This window comes from Lissotriton helveticus, chromosome 10, assembly GCF_964261635.1.
Source record: "Lissotriton helveticus chromosome 10, aLisHel1.1, whole genome shotgun sequence".
NCBI classification, from domain to species: domain Eukaryota; kingdom Metazoa; phylum Chordata; class Amphibia; order Caudata; family Salamandridae; genus Lissotriton; species Lissotriton helveticus.
Genome location: NC_136071.1, coordinates 167,723,161 through 167,745,237, shown reverse-complemented (window position 1 = coordinate 167,745,237; position 22,077 = coordinate 167,723,161). Strand labels below are relative to the sequence as shown.

Here is a 22,077-nt window from a genome sequence, read left to right as displayed (position 1 = left end):
GCAGATTTCCTACACGAGCAATAGTGAGCTGTAAAGAAGGGCATTTCTCCCTCACCACCCAAATTCACCTGCCACCCACACAATGGACTTTATGACATGAAACATTTGTGGGATTGTAAATTGAACTCAGTGCCCATGAATATAAGTAGTAGGGCAATACATTTACAACCCATACTCTAGCCACTAATGTGACCCACTGTTAGGACTAAAAAACATTTAATGGGCTAACAGCTGGAATCAGGGGTTTATTAGGGTACTAAAACATAGAGTAAAAAAACTGTGCCTGGAACAGTGGTTAAACTCAAGAGCACAAGGCAAACTGTGGTAGTAGAATCACTGAAGTGGAATCCAGAGGGAAGGGATAACTAGTCGCAGAAGCAGAGAAACAGGGGGTAGAGTCATCTGACCCGACAGGTAGCCTGGATAGTATATTAAGAGCAGTGCAGGGATCACAAAATGTCCTTGAATTTAAAATTGGCACAGTAGCCATAGACATATGGTTACTAAGGTCTGACCAAGGAAAGTTGTCAGAGTGAATATGGGGTGATAGACATTGCTGTGTCATGTCTGAAATTGCTGAAATCAGCGAAAAGAGGTCAGAGTTACTGGAAAGTGTATGTTACTTCGACTTTCAGGCAGAAAATACAGAAGGAAGAGCATACAGAAGTACCATTGGAATAGTTGGGTCCAAGAGCATGCAGAGGGTTGAAACCAAGCTGCCTACCTGGAAAATTAGCTGTCAATTGTGGTTGTGCCTTAGGGCCTCTCTAAATTCTGTGTGATTGTTAGGGTTCATAAAGCACAGGTCCTGCTGCTTCCAACAGGTGCCCCCTCAAACACCCATCTATTGATTGCAAAGCTCCTTAACTATCGAGACCAGGATATTATCCTGAAAAATGCTTGCTCACACTGCACACAGCTATTGATATTGTTTCCAGATTACATGCCAGCAGTGCAAGCACAAAGGAAGTATTTCATGGAAGTTAAAAGGAGGCCCTGTAAAAAGCAAATTTGCTACATACTGTTACTCCAGGTGAACTTAAAGGTGAGACATGAGGGTTGTGCCCTCTTCATCAGATGGGTCAGCTATCTGGGACTGGCTAGAAGAGGACAATATCGTAAGTGCAAATGGAGAGACTGGCAACAAACTAAAACAAGACATGCATTAAAGGCCAGTAGGAGGCCCAAGTAATTGATACCCAATAATGGCAGAATGTGTAGCCGCAGTGGCAGATGCCCTGCCTTCTGATAAGTTGAGTCAGTTGCATAATCCAGAATCATCACAGTTGGATAACTACAAGAAGCCAACTTGACTGAGAATAGGGAACTGAAGTTACTTTATAACCTCAGATTATCAAATATATCAACAAACCACACACTAGAATGTAAAGCCTGAGACATTAATCATATTTCAATGCAAAATAGTGAACTTTTGAATGCCAGCAGATGCTTGTTAAGGGACATTAATATTTTAACCTCTGCTGTTCCCTTGACCCTTACCAAATGGCATCACATAGGGGCATATGTGAAGAGAAATATGAGGTACTGTCCTATTTACGCCCATGTGTAGGTTTCTCTATTTTCTGTGTGTTCACCGTGAAGTAGCCAGCTGTGGAGTGAGCAGGCTAACTGCAGACACAGCGAGGTTCCAGCTTCCAGGTAGCCGACTACTTGGCCCTAGCAAATTTAAAAATGCGCCCCAACAAATTGAGAGAAGCGCTAGAACAGCTTGTAATGATGTAAGTGATAAGAAAAGCTAATAATATGAGGCGTAAGAACAAAACCATAAGAACCGATGGCCTACCATTTCATTTCTATGACTCATTCACATTCTGGCTATGTACAAAACCCCTAGAAATATACAACAATTGCAGAGGGTAACTCTTCCAAAGTCTTTGAGGGAAGCAATAATTGTAGTTCTACCCAACCAGAGTATAGACTTGTTCGGCAAAGTATTGTATGAGCCATTAACATTACTTAATGCTGATGACAAGATTTATCCACTGAACAGAATGGCTTAATGCCAGGTAGCAGAGCTCCCTAAATCTTCGAAGACAGTTTCAAGTCGTAACAGAAGTCCTTGTAGAATATACATTGACCTCAGTGGTGACGCTTAATGTAGAGAAAGTCTTTTACTCCCTGGGTTGATCTTATCTTTACATTGCCTTGGGGGAAAAAAAGGTCTTGGACCTACAATTCATACAAAGTTGTTCTAGACCCTGTGGCCAGAGTACGAGAGTGGGCAGTATATTTGGGAGAATGGATAGTAAAGAGGGGCATGAGAAAGGGATGCCTCATTTCACCCATCTGGTTTGGGCTGACCCTAGAGACCCTAGCAGAATACTTCCAGTGATATAGACTAGTGAATAGATTAGATATAGTAGATGCCAGCATATTATATGAGTATGATATTCTGCTATGTTTTAACGCCCAAGAAACACAGATGCTGGAAATAAAACAACATTTAGATACCTTTAGTGACCTGTTTACACAAAGGGTAAACTGAATGAAATCATATTTTCCCACTGCATAGTACAGACACTGTTGAACAGCAATAGGATGTTCCAGCCCCCATGTCTTTCAGATGCCCTGCCGTACAGTGTTACCGCACAGATAAATATTTAATAGAGGGTAAAGTCCTCAAAGCTGTGCTTGCATTTATAGTATGTTCTGTTAAGGCATTTGATAAAGCACACTTTTACCCAGAAAAGGGAGTCCTGATTCTAGATTTTTTTTAAAAAGGTTAGAGGGAGAGAGAGCTGAAGGAGAAATAAAAACCCATGTTTTCAGCTATTTCTAAATTTGTGAAAGTTGATTTCAAGGCGAATATTGGGCGAGAGCTCGTTCCATGTTTTTTTTAACCAGGTAGGAAAAGGCGGGACCGCCACACCGACTGGAATGAACACATGGTACAAACAGTAGTCCAATATTGTCCAGGACTTCTGTGCTGTTTTGATGATGATCCCCCCTGTCAATGATAGACATGATAGAACTGTTAATAATGATAATAATAATACGCAGGTTGCTATGTAACCTTAATAATTTACCGGTGGCATTACTATAGTCATTATTTAAAGACCTGGACGCACTCTAATCGGCAATTTGGAAATGTAGAAGTAGATGGGTAGCACTCGACAAACTAATATTACTACAACTGAAGGGGGACTGGAGCTCTAAATTATGAATACTACAATGGTGTACAGTCATAATATCGAGTCAATTATTTCGACTGGACAGAATATCGAGTAAAAAATATAGAATGGACATAATATCGACTAGACATAATATAGACAACAAAAATATTGACTAGAGAAAATTAATATCGAATAGAATGGACATAATATCGAATCAAAAATATAGAATGGACATAATATCGACTAGACATAATATAGACAACAAAAATATCGAATTTAAGGTAAGTTAATAATAATTTTTATTTTTTGTGTAATATAAGTCTGTAGCGGGTTGTGGGTTTATAGGGGAATAGGGTGGGAAGTAATTTAATTCTAATTAATTAAATATGTTAATTTATTTATTGATATATATTTAGAATTAATTGTTAATTAATTATTAATTGGTAATTAATTAAAATATAATTGGTAATTAATTATAATTGATTAATTGATAAATATTTTAATTTTAGTAATTTATTTTCTGTAGCGGGTTGTGGGTTTATAGGGGAATAGGGTGGGAAGTAATTTAATTATAATTAATTAAATATGTTAATTTATTTATTGATAATAATTTAGAATTAATTGTTAATTAATTATTAATTGGTAATTAATTAAAATATAATTGGTAATTAATTATAATTGATTAATTGATAAATATTTTAATTTTAGTAATTTATTTTCTGTAGCGGGTTGTGGGTTTATAGGGGAATAGGGTGGGAAGTAATTTAATTATAATTAATTAAATATGTTAATTTATTTATTGATATTTTTTAAAAATTAATTGTTAATTAATTATTAATTGGTAATTAATTAAAATATAATTGGTAATTAATTATAATTGATTAATTGATAAATATTTTAATTTTAGGGTTCAGGGTCAGTTTTCAGTTTTTGGGTAAAGGGGTATTTTTAGGGTTCAGGGTCAGTTTTCAGTTTTTGGGTAAAGGGGTATTTTTAGGGTTCAGGGTCAGTTTTCAGTTTTTGGGGTAAAGGGGTATTTTTAGGGTTCAGGGTCAGTTTTCAGTTTGTAGGTAAAGGGGTATTTTTAGGGTTCAGGGTCAGTTTTCAGTTTTTGGGTAAAGGGGTATTTTTAGGGTTCAGGGTCAGTTTTCAGTTTTTGGGTTAAGGGGTATTTTTAGGGTTCAGGGTCAGTTTTCAGTTTTTGGGTAAAGGGGTATTTTTAGGGTTCAGGGTCAGTTTTCAGTTTTTGGGGTAAAGGGGTATTTTTAGGGTTCAGGGTCAGTTTTCAGTTTGTAGGTAAAGGGGTATTTTTAGGGTTCAGGGTCAGTTTTCAGTTTTTGGGTAAAGGGGTATTTTTAGGGTTCAGGGTCAGTTTTCAGTTTTCGGGTAAAGGGGTATTTTTAGGGTTCAGGGTCAGTTTTCAGTTTATAGGTAAAGGGGTATTTTTAGGGTTCAGGGTCAGTTTTGGGTTTTTGGGGTACAGGGGTACTTTGTAAAAATAAAGTAAAATTACATTTAAATTACATTTATTTAATAAAATTAAATTATATTAAATTATATTATAATATTTTTTATTAATTTATATTCAAAAAATTATTATATACTTACCAATACTTATTTTGTAATGGTATGCGTTGTAAAGGTATATGCGTTGTAAAATCTTGCGTTGTAAATGTATGCGTTGTAAAAGTTTTTGCGTTGTAAAAGTTTTGTTGTAATGGTAGGCGTTGTAAAAGTATGCGTTGTAACGTCATACATCCCTGGAGTGGGAATAGTAATTTTAACCTCTACGCTATCCAGCGCTTTCCCTACTGTTGCACCCACTGGAGTGGGAGTAGTAAATTTTACCTCTACGCTATCCAACACTTTTGCTAATGTTGAACTCACTATAGTTGTAACAATAAATTTTAAACATTTTCTAAAATGTTATATATGTTTATTTAATAATATGTTTAATATATATATATATATATATATATATATATATATATATATATATATATATATATATATATATATATATATATATATATATATATATATATGTGTGTGTGTAATTTTTGGTGATATAATTTTTTTAATTATATAAATTATTTATTAAAATTATATTTTTTTAATAATTATTTCTAAGTTTATATTAAATATATGTATTACTATATTAGTTTTAACTTAATTTTAAGACATTTTAAAAAATCGATATTTTGACAGTCTATATTTTTGTAAGTCGATATTTTGGAGTCGATATTTTGGTACTTACCTGTTTGAAGATAGGGAGTCGATATTTTGTCAATCGATATTTTTGACTCGATATTTGTGTATCTCGATATTTGTGTCGTCGATATTATGTCAGTGATCCACTACAATATAGCGGCACAATTCCAATTTGTTACAAAATGGATTGCCCTCTCCGATGAACTAAAAATGGATGCCTAGTTATTGGAATTGAATCATACATTCTATGGGGCGCAATATATATTGCAAGAACTGAGGGCAGGCAAATGCCTAAACTACTGATGGTAGTAGCACAGTGCTGGAACAGATACACTAAGTTGAAGAGAGTTAAACAAACATAGATTCATGAAATTCTCTTTAGCTATCTAAACCCCTGGGCTGACACTCACGTTTGCGGTGGACTAGTGTGAGAAATCATTGCTTGAAACACCAGGCGATATGTATTCAAAAGGTATGCTTAGGAGTTTTGAGGAGTGCAGGAGGGGTACAAGATACCACCGGGGCAATTTTTGCCTTGGGGCATTGATGCATGCTGCCAAGGCCATATGACATAGTGGCAACAGGGAGCAGCCAACAGGCCGAATGTTACAGGCAAGACTGACATAGGGAACAGGACGTTGAATAGTGTTCCATTTATACAGTCAGATTATGGAGGTCTCAGGCCGACCACCCACAGAGTTAAAGACACCATGGGAAGAATTCTTGAATATGGAACTGAGTTATGGGGATTGAGACAAAATAGTGGAGTACGTGGCTTGTGTTTTTTCTAGACACAGTTGATTCATACTGGTTCAACCCAGTTCCCTTAATAGGGAATGCATCACACCCTTCAGCATTCACTCGATATTCTGAATAGGTTCAGGTGACTGCCCCAGATTTCATTTGCCCTGTGCTGACCACTGTGTATGGGGATGCCCCATCATACATGAGTAATGTACCGAGATAGCTGAATAGGTTAGCGAAGTTGTAGATATCCCAGCAACGCTGGAGTAAGTCTAAATGGGGAATTAAAGGGGGGTCCAAGAGAGGCTTTGTTAACGTCCCTTGGTACTGGAAAATGCAGAATACAATGGAGTGGACGTCAGCAGAGGTCCCTTTGGTCAAGGTGTGGAGAGCGGAGAGCGGACAAGAGAAGAATTCAGTACTCGGTAGCCATGAGAACGGCACCACATGCTGGACTAGGGGCACAGGAGCCACATTAGAGGCTGGGATGAGAGACCCCATGAACAAGCTCACTTTCCAAATGTGCTTCTCCCGTGCCTAATGAGTAGGTGAGGTTGCGATCCGACTTACCCGAGTTGGAGGTGTTTTGAGTGTGCGGATTAACTCCCTCTCCATTCCTCTCTTCTTGGCTTTGTTGTGGCGGGGGATGTGCCTTGGAGCGCCGGCCCCCACAGTCTCTGTTTCCTTGTCCTGTGGGTGGCGGCTGTCCTGGAGTTCAGGAGGGGCCGCAGAGCAGCGGCTCGTGGACTCCTCCGGGTCAGCATCGGCATCAGCAGCACCGGTCGAGTCCCTACCGCACTGGAGAAGGCTGCCTCTGGAGCGGAGAGCGATGAGGAGCGGGATTCAGGTTGCGGCGTCCTCATTCAGACTCCCTTGCAGCAACAGCAGCAGGTACAGGAGGTCCAGGCTGTACAGGTGAGTCCACTGTCCCAAGGAAATACCAGGCACCGTGCTCCCAATTAAGGGAGTAAAGAAAGGTAAAAGGTGTCTAGGGGTGACTCAGGGGCCATTCAAATTGGGTGTTAAAAGCACAAAACAAGCTTCTGGTAAGGAAAAATGTGTTATGGGGTAGTGGGAAGAGTCCCCCCTCCCTTTGTTCAGACCAGGAGTCAGACGGTAGGTATTGCCACCGGTGCAGACACAGGCAGTAGTTGCTTCACTTTTCAGCGACGTGAGGTTAAAGGCAGGAGCATAAAGGTAGGGAGGTGTCAAATAAATCCCCCAGACCACTAAGTTACGATTACCCCCTCACTAAGGTCAAATTTAAAAGTGCAACCAATCGTACTTGACGTAGTGAAACAGGGCGAGGTACTCAGAAGTGGATCTCTAAGTCCGCTTGGTCCGCTGGGTCCGCTTGTATCAAGACCCAGTTCGGAGAGGATGGAGGATTCAAGAGGTCCCTACCCACAGTATCAACTTCAATTTCAACTATAGGAAGTGGTTCAACAGGGGCCCCGGGAAAAGGAAAAGACAATGAAGGGCAGAGGGCCCTGGCATCTCAAGGTGTGGAAGCTAGGTGTGACGTAGAGCTGGATAAAGGCTCCAAAGGCCATGACACAAGGTGGCCTTCAGTAGCATCTCTGGAGGCTCTTTTTTCCACCCTTTCGGAGGACATTAAAAAAGGGTTCTCATTGTCCGAGGATATCCAAGGAGAGATCAGGAATTTTTGAGTCGTTGGAGAGGAAAATCGACCTCCTAAATACAAGAACGGACACATTGGATAACACTGTGGGAGAATTAAAGGATGATCTTGAAGCAGCAAAAGCTGATATACTAGCTCTCAAGTGGGACGAGGTAGTCCTTTGGGATAAGCTGGAGACGCTAGAGAACAACTCCTGAAGAAGTAATCTTCGTATTTTGAATGTTCCTGGAGGGGATGGAGAGGGACGACCTCAATTCTTACATGAGTTCACTCTCAAAAGAAACATTGCAGATAGAGGAAACAGAGGAGGCTCTGAGGAGGGACATCCAAAGGGTCCATAGAGACCATTTCAGAAGAAACCCCAACAGAACAAAGCCCAGGAAAATTCTCATAAACTTCCACACCTACTTCTTGAAGAAAAAGATCCTTTATATGACCTTAGAGGGAAAACCATTGAAGGCCAGAGATTTCTCATTTGAAATACGTTCCGATCTTGCCCGAGCCACCCTTGATAGGCAATGGAAGCCAGGCAGGAAGTTGGACGACTTCAAAAAGCCCGGTGCTGTGGCCCAACTTAAATTCCCAGCAACTTTGAAAATTATGCACAAGAACAAAATGCATAATGTCAGATCATTACGAGAGGCTGATGAGCTATTGGAAAGTTTTGGGAAAGGCGAAGTATAGTTGGCGAGCCTGTCTTTGGGTGGCTGGGCACTCATCTATGGCACTCATTTATGTGAGCAATGTGGGTGGACTTCGTCACTAGGATATTTAAATACACACTTTGGTCCTATGGCTTTCAGAACAGAATTAGAGAGTTAACTACGTTAAGACACACATGGTGATAATCAGTCAGTGGAAGTCAAGGGTCAGGCTCAAACTTTACCTTAAATTTTTGTCTTTATCTATCTATAAAGTGACAGGGCGGGTTGCCTCAGGGTGCAGCAACTGGACTCCTATCTGTCTAGGTCAATTGGGGGGATTCTCCAGAGAGGGGTTTGTAGGGGGGGGAAGGGGTGCTTGTGGTCGGTAGCATAGGGGTAAAAAACAAAAAATGTCCTCATTCACCTTATCGTCTGTTCAGACTGCCCTAGTTGTGTTGCCATTGGTCTGGCCTGGTGTTGGCTCTCTCTGCTACCTAATTCGATTAATAGATATCGCGTTTAAAACCCCATGAAAATGATTCAGTTCTTGTCTTGGAATGTTAATGGCTTGCGTGTGAAAGCCAGAAGGGTAAACATCTTACAATATATAAGAGATTCTCCCACACAGGTCATTTTCCTCCAGGAAACTCACCTTCTGAAGGAAGAGATTAGTGAGATATTTAAAAATCAAAAATGGCTGGACCATTTGATCCAGCCACAGTGCCAACATTAGGAGCGTCGCTATATTAATTAATAAACAAGCAAAAGCCCGAGTTTAGACTCTATGGTTGACTAATGTGGCAGGTGGGTAATCTTGAGGGCAATTATTTTTGGGCTCTCTGCTTAACTTAGTGGCTACTATGGCCCAAACCAGGATGACTCCTCTACTCTCAAAACTATTTTCTCTAATCTATTGGATTAGCCAGACCCGGTAATTATGGCTAGGGATTTCAATATTGTATTGAATCTTAAATTGGACAAGTCAGCAAACAGTAGAGCCAGGGCGCCTTCTAGATCCCGGATGTATCTCCAATCTATGACGGCGCAGATTGGACTCTGTGACATCTGTCATCAGTTAAGAGTCTCATATCATAATAGTAAATATGGCTACAAGTCGAGAATCGACTACACCATGGTTAGTCACAGCCTGAGGGGTAAAGTTAAGGACATCGGTTATTTGACTCCTTATCTGTCCGGCCATTCAGTATGGATGGATCTGGTTCTGCTAGAAGATTAACAATCCAGAGTTTGGATTCTTGATCGAACTTTACTTCCTGATAGTGAGGAGCTGAAGTACTTATCCCAGGAGACTGAGTGCTTTTTGGATGTTAATTTAGGATTGGCTGTGACCTCTGTTGTTTGGGACTCCCTAAAGGCCTTTTTAAGGGGCATGATTACGAGGAGGGTATGTTTTAGGAACAGACAATATAGAGAAGAGGTGGCACACAAGGAAGCAAAGATGAAGGCAGTAAAGTTGGGCCTGAACAAGGAGGCTGACTCTGAGAAACAGCAGGAACATTTTGACAAACTAAGAGAATTAAAAGATCAGCTAGACCTCATTCTCCAGGCTAGGGTTACAAGCAGATGGGAGGTGAGTAAGCGTATCCATTTTGAGTATGGCGAAGGCGCTGGCAAGCTGCTGGCATGGAAGGCTAAGTCAGATAGGATGGGCAACCTGATAAAAAAAATCGACAAGCCAGATGGGGTTACTTCCTTGTCCACAGACAAGGAGATAGGGGGCACCTTTTTTGATTTTGTCCATGATTTTTACCAAGAAGATAGGGATGTGGATAAAACTGAGGCCATGGAGTGGTTTTGTGGGAGCACGCTCACCCCCCTAAATTTAACTCAGCAGGAAGATCTAGAGGAGGACATCTCACAAGAAGAGGTGGAAAAGGCCATTCTTGTCTGTAAGGGGGAAAGCTGCTGGGCCGGATGGGTTGCCAATAGAGCTTTATAGATGTTTGGAGAATGTGATAGTTCCCATTTTGACACAGCTTTTCAACGACAAACTGGCTATAGTTAAGCTCGTCACTACGGAAGTTTGCTACTCCGCGCGAGGTTTGAGACTGAGATATTGAGAACTCTGGTGAAAGGAAAAGGAGTGGTGTAGAAGTTATTACACACCCGGATACGACTTTAGAAGACACCGAAGTGGGCGCATAAAGGGCTGTTTCCCTTTTAGGTACCCTGGGATTGAGTGCCCTGAGTGACCCGTCCCTTCACCTCTGGGACTGGATGAGTACGTTATGCACTCACATTGAAGTGCAAGTATACCTGTGTCTTGATGATGCCAATAGAAATGAATGGCTGAAACGCGACCGCGACTGCGTCGACATTTTTTTGAGGAGTCCTCTAGAAAATAATAAGTTGGTCTAAATTTCAATAGAAGCGCCTACATAAAATATTAGTTAGGGGTGGTTCACCTCTGGCGCTAGTGGGACTTCCTGGTAGTGTAGCACTTTGATTTAAGAGTGTACACCTGTAGAATTTCCTTTGTATTTTTTCAAGGTAGATATGTAGATATATTTATTTTGTAAAAAGAATTGTTGTGTACATACATATTATATATGTGATGTATATATTTTGTATAGTGTCTTGTATATAGAGATGAATGCAAATTAGGTTGTTTTATTGTTATACAGTTTTTATTATCTATGTATGAATGTCATTTTTATTTTTTCTGTGCCCCACCTGTTCATTTGATATGTATATATTCTTTTTGTGATTTATGTACATACATGTTCTAAAAATAATTAATTGAACATCAGGGCAATTAGTTGTACCCTGTATGTAAATAAAATTGGAATTGATCCCTCTATACTACCTTTTGTTTACACACATTACTGGATGTCCCTTGCTCATGTATAGGAGGGTGATTTGGGCATAACCCCTGGTCTTTTGCAGCGTATAGTTAAGCTCCAGCAGCCAATCAACTCATTCGTTTGGGGGTACAGGAGCAACAGGATTGCCTGGAAGGAGTTGAGACGTAAGAGGGAGAAGAGAGGACTTGCACTGCTGGATCAGCAATATTATGCTTGGGCCTCCCAACTATCGCATTCCAGGATGCTTCTAAAAACTCCAGATAGTACTGGGGTGGGGGCCATGTTTTCTGCTATGTTAAAGGGCGTGGGTCTGTCTCAGGAGGGATTCGTGTTTAAATTTGGAGAACCGAAATTCTTCAAGAAGATTAAGTTAAAAGTCCTGCAAGGAATAGCTAGAACATGGGCTAGCATCAAACGTCTGATGGGTCGAAACTACTTCTCGAGACTGGCTCCCCTGTGGTACTCTCCAGGTGCACCAGAGTGCCTGAATGACGAACTAGCATTACCAATCAGAGTAGCTGGGCTGAAGGTCTAGGGGGATCTGGCCCATGGGGCCACAGTCTTATCTCTGTCATCACTACACAACAGGGCAGATGAGGGCTTGCCTGAGTTCAAATACATTCAGCTGCAGAGTTGGTCTCATAATCTGAAAAAAACCCATAGGCATAGGCAACATCCTAGAGGAACAGTTAGTGGCAAGACCGGCTGGGAAGAAGGAGGTCTCCTTTTTGTACTGGAGCATCGAGGAGGCTGTTGATGGGGACTTTAAATTGGCCGAAGAGGGGGTGTGCCCAAAATGGCAAGCAGGTAAGATGTATCCTGATCGTCTCCCCACTCCCGTCTGCCCGCCGCATTGCTTCCCATCACTCCCAATGCGCTACAGACCCCTGAAAGTGAAAGTGAAGGGGAAGATAGCGGGAGCCTGGAGGAGTAATATAAACCCAGGTCCGATGCGTGAAACACTCCGAACGGAGAAGTGACAACCACAAAACAGCGAGTTCCAAGATGGCGGCGCTGCTTGTGTCCCAGAATTGAGGGGCTGCACTGGGACAAACTTCGCCCCTGGCGCAAGTGAGACGGCAGACTCTGAGGTACCCCTCACAACCAGAGGGGCTTAAATTGCTGCACCTGACAAGCAACGCCTCCCGCAATCGGCACATGAAGAGGTGGGCTCGGTCTAAAGTGTGACAGGGGCAAATGACTGGAGCGGGCGCCCACGTCGCTGCGAACGGAGCCCACTAGCGCCGAAGCCTTCGCCAAGAGACAGCGAGCCGGCGGAGATAACATCCTACCAACGCCTGCCAGCCCCTAAGAGGGGCAGCACGGCAAGGATCCCCCTAGATCTGCCTCACTAAAGAGGGGCGGGCGCTAGATGGCTCAGCCTAGAGAGTGCAAGGGGACTGCATCAGGGAAGAGCCTGGAAGCAGTGGTCTCGGCTCCTCTGAGAAATACCACCTGAACACACAGCCCAGACACTGGAACAGACACGCAGTCCCTGATTGTTGGAAGGAAATGGTGGACGCAGGGAGTGGTTCTGAGCAGTTCTCCCGAGTGTGGCTCTTGAGGCAATGACCAACAAGAGGTTAGTGGCGCGCACGGCTCACCCACACTCCGCCGGGCAAGAGGCTGCATGGAACGTCTTCCCTTTATAGATGTGCTGATTCAGTGCTATCTGCGTGAGGTCAGGAAGGCATAGCGTGAGCTGGGCCATAGCCTGTGGGGACGCTGCAGGTGGAAGTGAAGCTGCATAGGGGGAGTGTGGAGAAGTGGATGACTGAGCGCACACCGGGGTCAGTTTGCTTAGTGGTTTAGACCCTCCACCCATACAGGACGGTTGACCCAGTGGCTTAGACCTCCCACCCATAAGATGGGAGTGGGCCCCATCACCACAGAGCAGCCCCCAATATGCTGCCATACTCCAGCAATGTCTAGGACACGTGGAAAGAAAGACAGGAATGTGAAGGACTTGTTCACTAAAATGGCAGTGGCGGGTGGACGTGTGAATCGCCAACTGTGTCAGGAGGGCAAGAGATTGAGAACGCAGAGGAGCCAGTCATGCATGCTCTCCTGGCGCAACTGTTCTCTATCCTGCGTGAGGATCTACAGGCCTTCAGAATGGACATTTCTAAGGAAATAAAGGATGTGCGCCATGATGTAGATGCAATAGGGGAGAGAGTTGCCACCATGGAGGCGCGTGATAATGCCCAGGACAGAGAGGTGAAGCACTTGCCGCAAAAGGTGCCAACGCGTCCAGGTGTAACAGATAGACCTCCAAGCACATGCTGAAGATTTAGAAAAACATTACCGCAGGAATAATATTCATATTAGGGGCGTGCCAACTAAAGAAGAGGGAGCGCACATCACTAACTACCTCCAGGGCCTCTTTATACATATTTTGCAAGAATCCCAAGACTTTGATGTCAAAATCGACAGAGCTCATAGAGTTGGCCTACAGAGGAAAGCACCGCAACCTCCCCCAGATATCTTGGCATTCCTACCGGATTTTCAACTTAAAGAACTTATTCTGAAGAAAGCAAGGGACGCTCAGCCACTGACTTATCAGGGACACGCAATTGCTCTATACCACGACTTGGCGGCGATCACTTTGCCTTGGTGGCAAGACTTTGGTCTGATTACGACATACCTCCATAATCAAGGCATCACATACTCATGGGGTTACCTCTTTCATATAATCTTCAGATGGGACGGTAAATTGCAGCAACCTCGGTCCTTGCAGGCAACTTGCCGCGCCCTTGGCATCGAGAACCCTCAACAGGACGAATCAAGGCGTGGAAAGAGAAGGACAGAGGGAAAGGTGTCAATGAATACGTGAATGTAGAATATCGGAGGTGGCATCGAAACCAAGCTCAGAGACCATCTCGCAAGAGAGGCAGGCCGTGCTGAACATTTTGTCTAATGAATCCGGCTCCAGAGACAGCCGTTGATTTGACACATGGTGGTCAGATGAGGGGGGTTATACTGGCCACAAGATGTACCCTACAAACCGGTCACCAAGACGCCTGGACAAGCTCTGCGGACCCTGGACATTTTTGGGGTAAACTTACTGTTCTTTCTGTTGAGGTTAGGGAGGGGGGAGGGGTTTCTGGTGTCCAATGTGTAGGTGGTTCATGGATTTTAAACAGACAGTTACATCTCAGATCGTAAAAGGGGGAACGAGGGGAAGGTGGGAGTGTTGGATCTGTCCTGTGACCCAGCTGATCACCAAATGCCAACCCTGATATGGCCAGGGAGGTAGTAAAAGTACTCACGCTTAATGTCAAGGGGCTCACTAACTCCATTAAAAGACAAGCAATTCTCTCCTAACTAGAAAACACAGAGGCAGATGTGTGTCTCCTACAAAAGATGCACCTTTTATCCAAAGACTGGCATTGTATGCGCTCCGGGGCATTGCCTCAGCAGTTCTTCTTTTCCATGGGGGAGAAGAAAGCGGGGTCGCCATTTTAATAGCTAAGCGATTCAAGGGGGAGGTGAAAGAGAAAGTGACAGAAATAGAAGGGCGTTTGCTAGTATACACTATTCAGTTTGGTGCCCAAACTATGGTTCTGGGGTCCATATACTCCCTAATAGGGGGGAGGAGAGATTCCTTCAAACAGCTTTAACAGAAGCCATGGTCCCGCAAATTTGCATGACATTGATATGGAGAGACCTGAACATGGTTATGGACATGGACAAAGATAGATCTAAAGCTACTTTTCATCCAAAAAAGGGAGATATCGAGGGAGGGGAAGAAATGGACGCAGGAACTGGGGCTGGTGAACATCTGGAGGGAGGCCCACCCTAATGTGACACAATACTCATTCTTTTCACACACGCACACAGATCATATGCACGTTTGAACTATTTCGTAGGTATGACAAAGGTCAAAAGCATGGTAAAAGACATAGACATCCAACCCATGGCCCTTTCTGAACACGATGCAGTGACTGTGCAGCTAGAGGTAGCAACTGCCCAAAGTAAGGCGGGAGGTTGGAGACTTAAGGAAGGGATTCATGCTACATAAGAAGGCAGTGGAGCAGCAGCTTACCAAAGGTATCACTGAGTATTTGGAGTTTATTGACTCTCCTGATGTAACCCTTACAACATTGTGGGTAGCGATGAAAGCAGTGGTCAGCGGGGAGCTAATAGCTCTATCAGCGTCTGACAACAAGGAACGTAGGGAGTTGCACGCGCACTTGACTGCGCAGGTTTGAGAGTTGGAGAGGAAAACACACCCTATCAGTCTATACGCCGATGATATTATGGCGGCACTAACAGCAACAAGGAGTTCACTACCCGCATTCTTAGAAGAACTAGAGGCCTTCGGCCGGTTCTCGGGTTTCTGGGTCAATGTGCATAAATCGCTCATTCTTGACCTGAATCCAATGAGTCAGGTACAGTGGTCGACTCGCTTCCATATCTGGGACTGGAATGGCAGCTAATATCCAGCAAAAGGTCAAAATAAACTACGACAGACTAGCTCTGCGGTTTAAAAAGGACCTAGGTAACTGGGGGAAACATGGTTTGTCACTACTAAGGACTATCTGTGGTTAAAATTACCGTTTTGCCTAGGGCACTATACTTGTTTCAGACTCTACCAGTGTCTCCACCGGTGGGATGTTAATCCCTTTATTTGGGCTGGGGCTCGACCACGCATGAGCAGAGATTTAAGCTACAGGAGACCCGAACACGGGGGTCTTGGGATACTGAACCTACTGGATGATTACAAAGCGACCCAATTGCGCTACTTGTTAGAATGGAATAGGCCTGAGTCCTAAAAAAGGTGGCTCTTCCATGATAGGGCACTCGCTGGAATTCCTCAAATGGAAGGTCCCCTTCCTGAAAAAAGCACATAGCCTCCAAGGCTTATTGGGTTTGTTGATCTCAAACTAAGTGATGAAAGTTTGGGATGGGGTGGCAACCGCAAGGAAGCTCACGACATTGTCTTCACCCTTAACACCTCTCTTTGGAAATAGTGAGTTTACCCCCGGAATGACAGACAAGGCATTTCAGGCATGGCATGATACACCCTGTAGATCCGTGGGACATCTGTTTGATCTATCAGGGATAATTCAGTTTCTACAGTTAAAAGAAGACTATGGGATACCTGAGACAGAACGGCTACGATATATGCAACTAAGACACTGGGTGCTCCAACCCGAGATGCGGGTCGCAGGCCAGCTGCAAGTTTACACGCTACGAAAAATGGTTAATTACTAAACAAAATGACAAAAGGTCTGATCTCGGGAGTTTATGATTTGCTCAGATATTGGCCGCACTCACACACCACACCTAGCCAGAAAAGATGGGGAAAGGAACTGGCAGGGGAGTTAGTGCAGAAAGATTGGGAAGGGATATACTACAGGGCAAAGCACACAGCTCACCACATGGCCAGTATTGAAACAGCTATGAAAATAGCCACATACTGGTATCTCATACCGGTGCGCCTACATAGGGGTAACCCGGACAGAAGCCCTACTTGCTGGAGAGGATGCAAGGAAGAGGGAACATTACTACATTTGTTATGGGGGTGCCCGATACTAACCACTTACTGGTCCAGAATCTTAAGCGACGTAGACCAACTATTTGATATGTCTGCCAGTGTATGTGGTTCTGGGACTCCCCAAACCAATTACATAGCCACTCAAAAGTGTAAGGGGATGATAGATGGGATTGGCACTGGGGGCAGTGCTTCACAACATTCTGACACATTAGGGGACATCAACCTCTCCCACTTACACAGGGTGGCTTCACAGGATATGGTACATCCTAGGCATGAAACCTATATCTGCTGCCCTCACTAATTCCAAAAGCTCATTACGGAAAGTGTGGACACCTTTTTTGACATTGTTATCAAAAGTATTCAATGAGGTCACCCAGCCCAAGTACCTTAGAGCGCTTCACCTACAAGACCTAGGAAAAGAGAGCCAGAGCCCTGTGAATGCCTGATACAAGAAGCCATAGATCCACAAATAACTGCACTTCATATACCATAATGACCACCGGAAGGGGAGGCAGGAGGGGAGGGAGTTCAAGTTATTGGTTTCATGTTTAGACATTGCTTACAGATATAACATTGAGTCATATCTAACATTGGCAAGGATTGTCAGAACACTGTATTATGATTGTACCATCAGCATGGACATACCTACTAGCTGACTGTAAACACAAAAGCTGTACTGCTCAAATCAATGTATTGCTTTCCAATAATAACAAACATTAATAAACAGATTTAAACATAAATTGGCCAAAGAACTGAGGGGTGTCAGCTTACCAAATGAACCATGGGAACATCTCTGGGGTCAGTGTCATCCTAGCCTGCTGTGGTACTGGTAGGCAGGGCGCTTCCTCCTGGTCCCCATCCAACAGCCTACGCTTCTCTAACATCGATTAACAGTACGGGCGGCTTTTATGCCCACTGTGGTCTGAGGTGAATGAGGATTAAAACAAAAAGAAGCAGTGAACTAGAGAGGGCCTGACGTTAGCCTCTGTTTCATGTGCTTTCCGCTCATGCTCACCCCTATGACAATGTGTGACACCAGAGTAGATGATTATGAAGATGGTGAAGTACATGCTCATGTGACGAATTGCGGTACTGAAGTACTGAAGTTTAAATGTGCAACTTAAAGTGGTTGGAAATATTGAGGAAAGATGGCTGTAATGTACAGTTTTGTCATTGAAAAATACATTGTTAAAAAAAAAGAATATTGAATGTTTTGTTAGCATGGAGCTACCCAAAACATACCACATCATAAAATAAGCATCAGAGATGACCACAACATAAGACACCCGTACATTACATGGTATAACTTAATGCACCGTAATATTACACATTATAGCATAGCATAGCACAATATAACACAACACTCATAAAATACCACTGCATTACATAACAAAGCACAACATAATATATCTTACCATAACACCTCCTTAATACATAACATACCATAGCATACCAAAGCATGATGCTACATAACAAAACATACCAAACATTACAGACCATTGCACAGCGTGAAACAACATCACAATAAACCATAACTTAAACAAGCAAAGCATAGCATGAGGTAACATAACAGACCCTAACATAACACAGGATAGCACAGCACAGCACACCCTCTCCTAGCACAGCATGACCAAACTGTATGGACCCTAACATATCACAGCATGTCACTGCTTGACACCACATATCACACCACACTATAACAAAGTGCAATACAGCATAGCACAACAAAGCACGCTTTAACATAATGCAGCATACCATAACACAACATACCTCATCACCACTCCGTCCACCATCTCCGTGTGTTTGCTTTGTTTGCATAACATAACACATCCTAACATATTAAAGCATAGCACAACATGACATATCACACCCCAAAATAACAAAGCATAGCACTTCATGACACAACATAACACACCCTTATATTGCTTAGAACCACATTACAACAGATTATAACAAAGTATAGCTATGCTCAATAACATCACAACACAACAAAAATAACACACCATAACACAGCATGACACAAGATAGCACCTTAGCATAAAATAACCTAGCATAGTATAACATAATACAACATATTATAGCATAACACAGCGCCTCAAAGAACAGCATAGCATAACGCATCCTAACATAACAAAGTATAGCATATATGCTTTCTCACTATTGTATCTCACTTTCCTGTTGATCTTCTTTCCACAGCACTGACTGATAGTGAAATTATGGCACAAGCCATGATCTTCATATTGGCTGGCTACGAGACCACCAGCACCACCCTTTCTTTTCTGTCCTACAACTTGGCGACTCATCCTGATGTTCAGCGGAAACTGCAACAGGAGATAGATACTCTCCTACCCAACAAAGTGAGCCAAAGTTACCTGCTGAATGAGAATGCTAAAGGGTTTACTTTGAGGGACATGAGAGAAGGGCTGACAGGATATCTGGTGGTGTCTGGATGATGTTCCATTCCCACCCACCTCTAATTGGTACCTTTTTGGGTGTGGAGTAGGTGTCACTTGCCTGGCCCTCTTTTAGTCTTATGAAATATGGTTGAAGAAGGCCCATGACAGCTAACAGCCCCCTGATGCCCTATTCACAGTTGTGTGCATGACTCAAAACAGCAGTTAGCTGTTGTAACAGGTGTAAAAAAGGTTGCAAAATACACTTTTCCTGCCCTTTGGCAAGACAGGATGAGGGGTTACAATGAAACTTCCCCAGGCCACATCTCCAGGGACCATGGGGAAAATTCCTCTCCGCATGTCCTTTTAAACTCTGATAGACGATGTAATAACCTTGGCCCTGAGATGGGATGGATGTGGTGTTTGTGGAAGAAAAAATCCTTCCTACTTTTGAGCAAGACTGCCCTTGGTCAAGTTGGGTGTACAAAAGAATCCTTCCAGACTTCTGCTTCAGTTAAAAAAAAAAAGAAAATTCCCACCTCTTGGGTTAGGCAGAAGGAACATTGACGTAGAAAGCATTCTCCCAGCACTTTGGTAAGGTTGGGAAGGGGTGGTGGAAAACAGAGCATCTTGCAGCTCCCTCAATGAAAAAAAAACAAATCTATTACGATTGAGAACCCTTTTGTTTACCCTTAGACAAAACCGGGTTGATAGATACAGGTGCCAAATAACCCTATACAAACAATGACCTTAAAATGTCCTTGAAACATCCTCGATTTTAAGCCCAGATTTGGATTTTGAAGCCAGATTTAAATGTTGAAGTCCCTAGATAATGTATCTTTCCTGCCTAGAGAGCTAAGCAGTTTCTGAAATCCTCTGAATTCATTTATATAAAATCAAAAGGCACACATACAACAGCAGCCTCTGTTCTCATGTAAAGTCTGATTTTGATCTGTCTGAAGCGTTTTCTACACCCTCAGCTAAAACTTACATATAGGAATCAAAATGGGAAACTAATGTGTTGTGGACCATCTGCTGTTTTTAATTTTTCCTGCTACACCAATCTGGTTGTACCTTTTCCAGTATCCACTTAAGGCTTGATTACGACTCTGGAGGTCCACTAACCGCCAGACTCGTGGGAGCCTAGTGGTCTCCGGACCACCTTATTACAATCAAGGTGGTTCGATGGCCATTGCCCCCCACAGCTGCCAGCGAACCGCAGTTCCCTGGCAGTGGTGTAGTGATATAGAGGCAGTAATATGCCTGGCGGGGCCACTGTGGTCCCACCAAGCTTATTACAAGTTTCCTCTCCACCGTGGTTTTCAAGGCAGTTCCTCTTCCATGAAACAGTGGCATAGAGGAAACAAAGGGGGCCCTACAGAGCCACCTGGTGCCTCACACCATGTGGATGTACATAGGGGGGCACAATATGTGTCATCTTGTGTATATTCGCACCAGTTCCTTCAAAAAGCCAGTCAGACAGGAGGAAACTCTTAATCTGGTGGGCGGCACGACCACAGCTTTGATAGTGCGGCGGCATAGTGGACCCAGCACTGCACCGCCAAATTTATAATCATTCCCTAAGAGAATTGTATCTTTTCACCAATTTATTTCAGAATAATCAAATGGAGCAAAACTAAGGACGAAAACAAAAAACAATCCTATGGATTCAATTATAAATTATCATTAGGTTTTAAATGTTAAAACCTTTAAAGTTAAGACCTTAGAAATGGCTAAAATAAGGTTCCCAAATCACCTTAACTCGGCCCATTATCTTTTTTTCTTGACCACATTCATAACATTAAAGTAACCTCAGAAATGAAAATGATTCATTTAGCCCTTACAGACATTTGACATGAGTGCAGACTTTGAGAAATGTTTAATTTAGCAAAGAATAAAGGAGCTCATTATGATGTCGAGCAGACTCGCGTCTGCCTGCAGATTGGGAACCGCCCGACCTTAGGGCGGTTGAAAACATACATTTTTCAAAGGAAGCTTGTGCTGCGGGTGGAAAAGGCCCACCGCACAAGTTTCCATTGAAAAATGTATATTTTCAAACATCCCTGCACAATGTGGCAGGCACCTCACGGTGCCATGTGTAGGGGAGCACCTTAGGTGCCCCCCAGTGTGGATGGCCTGGAGGGAAGTGGTTCCTGCTATAGGCCCCAATGTCACTTTCCGATAGCCTTTCCATGTCAGAAAGGGCGACATAGGATAGCTGTCGGAAACCAACATCATAATCCCGACTGTGGAGTCACCGTCAGTAAGGGATTATGAAGTGTTTCTGACAAAAAGCGTCAAACAGTGCCTCTGACTGCTGCCTCTGACCTCACACATTGAAATGCATTGGTCGAACCTCAGCAGCAGATGGCATTCGTACCGCAAGCGAAGAGCCATCAGTTGTGGTCCGATCGCCATCGTAATTGGCCACAATGTCTAAAATGTTACTCTAATGTGGATCTTTTCGTTTTTTAGTCTATCATGTGTGCGTGAGTGCCCATGTATATCCAAACAGAACACAACCTCCGGTATATCAATGTGATGAAATAAATACAGCTCTAACAAAATGGCACGTACATTTAAAAACGAATTAGGGAAACTGTGTTTCAGTTAGGCAATCTTTTAAATGTAAAAATCTGTTCTTGGTAACTCTTGGCCAAAAACAGTAATGGACACTAATAGTCCAAGTAAATGTAAGTATAGTGGCCCGAACAAACTGACAGTGTGCCTGCATTGATTGGATGCTTGTCAGTACTCCATGTGTCTTAATTATTTGACACACTTTTAGAAGATACCATTGGCGTACAAATGGAAACAGATAATTTGTTCAAGAATGTGTACAAATTCAACAACAGTTCGATGCTTTCCTCAAAATATGTTATAGGCAATGATGCTATATGTATATGCAATATATTATGTGGAACATACACAGCAATGTATTCGTCATTAACTCAGCTCCAGTCTCTAAACTCATGTTGGAAAAA

General features: G+C 42.9%; 1 protein-coding gene across 1 annotated transcript in view; it reads left to right on the top strand.

The window, feature by feature from the left end:
• LOC144786060 (cytochrome P450 3A21-like) overlaps positions 1-22,077 on the top strand; it is a 261,578-nt gene that overhangs the window by 198,804 nt on the left and 40,697 nt on the right. The window contains exon 10 of the mRNA XM_078665005.1: positions 18,897-19,057. Coding sequence (XP_078521131.1) covers positions 18,897-19,057 — 161 coding nt within the window. The remainder of the gene's footprint in view (positions 1-18,896; positions 19,058-22,077) is intronic.